The sequence below is a fragment of the Callorhinus ursinus genome, unplaced genomic scaffold, assembly GCF_003265705.2.
Source record: "Callorhinus ursinus isolate GAN/ISIS: 27379988/994484 unplaced genomic scaffold, GSC_fseal_2.0 scaffold3, whole genome shotgun sequence".
In the NCBI taxonomy this organism is placed as follows: domain Eukaryota; kingdom Metazoa; phylum Chordata; class Mammalia; order Carnivora; family Otariidae; genus Callorhinus; species Callorhinus ursinus.
In genome coordinates this window covers 91538665-91542897 of record NW_027397065.1, presented here as the reverse complement: position 1 = coordinate 91542897, position 4233 = coordinate 91538665, and the positions used below count along the sequence as shown (strand labels likewise).

At 58.6% G+C, this 4233-nt stretch overlaps 1 protein-coding gene across 1 annotated transcript in view; it reads left to right on the top strand.

Annotated features, from left to right (window-relative positions):
• LOC141372424 (uncharacterized) overlaps positions 1–3800 on the top strand; it is a 4362-nt gene extending 562 nt beyond the window's left edge. Inside the window, exons 2-3 of the mRNA XM_073891142.1 lie at positions 224–899; positions 3373–3800. Of these exons, the coding sequence (XP_073747243.1) occupies positions 224–899; positions 3373–3774 (1078 nt within the window). The 3' untranslated portion in view covers positions 3775–3800. The remainder of the gene's footprint in view (positions 1–223; positions 900–3372) is intronic.
• Positions 3801–4233: the final 433 nt, after the last annotated feature.

Sequence of the window (4233 nt, the reverse complement as noted above, 5' to 3'; positions counted from 1 at the left end):
GGCAGCGGCGGCGCGGAGCCGGTGGGCGCAGCCGCGCGCCAGGCCGGCGGTCGGGGTTTGGGGGAGTCTGGAGTCGGGAGTGAGGAGTTGAGGAAGGAGCGCTCGAGTTTCCGAGGGACATTGGAACGCGAAGCTGTCCGTCACGCGCTCATCTGCATATTCCGGCGCCCGCCCCCTCCCCTGCTCCGCCCGCTCCGCCCGCTCCGCCCGCTCCCGCTGCCAGGCCGCGGCCGGGGGAGGGCCGGGGAGGGGAGGGCGGAGGAGGAGGCGGGCGGGCGGGGGAGAAGGAGGGAGGGACGCGCAGGCTTTTGTGGCGCAGCCGCCTCCCGCGCAGCACCAGCCTGCGGCCCGCGGCCCCGCAGCCTGGCCGGGCTGAACAGCTCGCCCCGTGCGCACCCCCTCCCAGTCGCACGTACTCCCAGCGCCCCCCTCCCCAGCCCGCCAGTCGGCAACCCCATCCCTCCCGGGCCAGCTCCCCCTCGCCGCCCCAGTCACCTTCCTCACCGCCCCCCCAAGCCCCTGCTCCACCCCGCGGTCGGCCCTCAAGGACTAGGCAGAGGCCGCCCGCAATCGGGCCGGTCAGGTCCACTTGGGGGACGAACTGTCCTCGTCCCCTCTGCGCCACGAAGAGGCCGGCCCAGGGGACTGCGCGCGTGACTCCAGGCTCCGGGCCGCGAGCCGGGGGCGAAGGGAGGGCGGGATGGGAGCGCCCGTGGCCCAGGTCCTCCTGGGGGTGGCGTGCGCGGCTCTCCCTTCCACCTTCCTCCGTCGACTCTGCCTCACCGCGTGTGAGGCTCCCGCGTGGCCTCGAGTCTGGTCGCCTGCCCCGCGCCTCCCAGCGCGTCCCTGCGGGGCCCGGATCCGAGTGCTTGACTGCGAACTGCCAGGAAGGCCCAGAGGTGAGCTTTGTGCCCCGAAGTCCAGAGTGGAGACCCGGGTCTCCGAGTGGTAGGACTTTGCGCTGTTGAGAATGTTCTGACACACGGCGCCAGTGTTTCTCCCGTGGAGATGCCACCCCGAAAGGTTTTATTTGATTTTATTTTAATAAGTTGACGCCTCTTTCGGACAAGTGTCGTAAAGCATTCGAGAGAATGCTTGTCACCGGACAGCCCTCCTCTGGCACGACGTGAAGCCTCGCTGTCACTTGGGAAGGAAGGAGAAAGAGGCTGCAGGCACGAACGCCATCGGCATCACAGGTAGCTCAGGTAACCTGCCGCTCCGGAGGTGCCTCTCGGGCCCAGAGGCAAGATGCTTAGTGAGGAGCCCTGGGACCCCAGCCCCAGAATACCTTTCACTCCTCAACCCTTCTCCATCTCTACCCCACCTGGGCCCGAGGACGTGGGCGCCTGTGACAAGGGGGGGTGGTCGCCGATGGGGGGCGCTCAGGAGGTCCACGGGGTGTAGGTGTGTCCTGGGCAGGGACGCCCACCCAACAGGTGCCTCTTCCTCCGAGGCCCTCTCCGGTGGATTACCTGTAAGGTGAAATTGCTGCAGCGGGGAGCTCAGGCCTGCAGCACTCTCTCCCAGACGCCTCCCTCCCCGCTCCCTGCCCCACCAGCCCTGTATGGACTGATGTTGAGGTCCTGTGGGTGCTCGCCAGGCAAGGCTGCGGCGCGGGCATCTAGAGGCTCCAGCCCAGGCCTGTTCACAAGCAGAACCTTCAAGACACAGTGAAGCTGTGTTTGTCTTTCTCTAGGTCCGAGGGAACCAGTTACAAACGGAGGTGTTGGGCTTGGGAAGAATCCATTCTCCCTGGCCTGCAGGCATGTGACTCCTAGTAGGTGCATGTTACCACCAACCCCCACCAGTCTTCCCACCCCTGCCTCCCCAGTGTTCCCTCCTTCCTAAATACCAGCCCCTGCATCCTCTATACTTCAACTTCCACACCACCCCCAAACACACCACTTCTCCCACACTGGGCTACTTGGAGGACCTAGCCCAGCAGTTTCAACAATGCTGCCACCCCAGGCAAGCTGTCCTAATTCAGTGCAGGCAGACACTTTACACCGATTATTGTAGTGTCAAAGGAAAGAGAAAAGTAGTGGGGGAGGGGGGTCTCCAGCAGTCCCCTGGAGCATACCATTGACAGGATCTATGTTATTTTTGGTCTTCCCAAGAGAGGACTGTGTCAGGTAGAAGCCATAAATGAGAGTCACACACATTGAATGACAAACATAAACAGCAACAGATCAGATTGCAGGCTTTTGGGTTCGCTTCCAATTAGATAGTTTTAAGTGAAAAAAAATCAGGTCTAATTTTTATCTCCAAGGATGACTAGCCTCCAGTATTTCCATTTCTAAAGGCCAGTTCCTGCTGTTTCATTAGCATTTGGGGCTCGCCCCCTCACCCTCCCTCTCTCTCCCTCCACCCCCCTTGGGCCTGATCTCTGCCAGGGGCAGAAAAGAAAACATTGAATTATTACAAAAACATCCCCAGTTTGGAGCAGGAGCGTATGCTCCGGATACACTCGATTTTGACATCAATTAAGTATATAAGCAGACAAGCCCACGTGGCTTTGGAGGGGCTCGAGTCGCCCTGGGTGCATCTTCACAAACGCTGTCTTCTCTTCCCCTCTTTAGCTCGTGCTGCTGATTTTAAAGACAGCCTCTTCCTCGAGTGTATTTTCCCCCAGCAATTACACTCCTCCACTGAAATCTAAATTTTCCATACTGCTGCCTGCTACTAATAATAACCGTCTACCTTGCACTATTAAACAGTCGAATCACACTACATGCCGTTTTTATTGGTAGTGACTGTAGCAAATTAAAATGCCTACGCAGAGACATTAAAACTTACGCTCTGCATTGTTATTGGAATATATAAACTCCGTTTCACTTTAAAGTTCCCTGATTTTTTAAATTCACTTTTCCTTTTCTTAGATTAAAGTTGGCTTAGTCTTCTAAAATAAATCAATGGGAAAAACGGGCTCCAAGTGCGGAGGCTCGACGCGGTGGCTCCGCACGCGGCCGCCCGCGAGGGTGGCCTGGCTTGGCTCGAACAACGTCTCCGGTGACCGCGGAGAGCGCAGGCCGCGCGGAGAGCGAGCCGCTGCGGCGCGGGCCCCCTGGCCGCCTGTCCGAGACAGCAGCGACTGGGATGCTCAGCCCACGCGCGAGGGGTGTCCAGGCTAGCGGCGCCGCCTGGGCTTGGGCAGCCACTTGGCCGCTCTTGTTTTCGGTTGCCGTCCGAGCTGGAACGGCAGAGAACGGGTAGGCGCGCAGGAAAACTGGAGAGCTGCTTTCGCGATCACTTTGTAACAATTACAGGAGCAACGCGCAGTTTCAGGCTTGCGGTGGAGTCTCCCCCTCTCCCATGTGTGCCTTTGTAAAAATAAGTTAATACTGTCACAGTTTTTGTGTCTTGTCCTTACAGTGGCCGATGCATTTAGAACGAGTCGGCGTGGACAGGCACGTTTCAGCGAGCCGGGGATTCCTGCGAGGCCGAGCGGGGAGAAATGCCTGGAACGCGGGCTTGGGCCCGAGGGTCTCTCTCCGGAAAGCGGCTGGCTGCGCAGGCCGAGGCGCCTCGAAGACACCGTCCGTCCTCGGCTCTCGGGCGCAGGGGAGGCCAGGAAGCGACGCGGGCCCTAAAGTCGTGCGTGCGGGCGGCGAGGGGGCGCTGTGGCCTGCGACTGCGGCCTCGTCCCTGCAGCGGTGGCCCTGGTGCTGTCCCCGGCCACTGATGGGCGGTGGGTGCCCTAGCCCTGGCCCGACCTACCTCTTCCCACGTCGCTTTAATTTGGGGAAGAAGGAAAATTATGCCGCGGCACTTTAATAAAACCAAAGCCACGCGGGAACTTATTTTCATTCTGTTTTATTACTCTGGTAATCCGCGGAGTTTGTGAAGAGTTTGGTGGGAAAAGAGCCACCATTGGAATACGTAATTTTTTTTAATTGGGGTCGTTCAGTTATGATTAAATATACACATTTTACATGGGTCCCCCTTAATGCAGTACCTTTTACAATGTAAGGAGTTTCGGTGCATCAGAGCACCTTCCCGTTGGATTCCTGATCAAGGATCCCTCTTGTCGCAGCACTTCCTGGGCTCCTGGAGGGAGCGCCGCAAGAAAGAGTACAGGGTCATGAAGTTTGTTCCTGCAGTATCCTTTGTTTCTCTCTCTCCCTGTTGTTTGCAAACCGAAATATGCCGCCATAAAGTGTACTAAGTGCAACTCAAAATGAAACGTAAATATCCCTCTAGCGCAGTTGACAACCCCCTCGGTTTGCTTCGAGC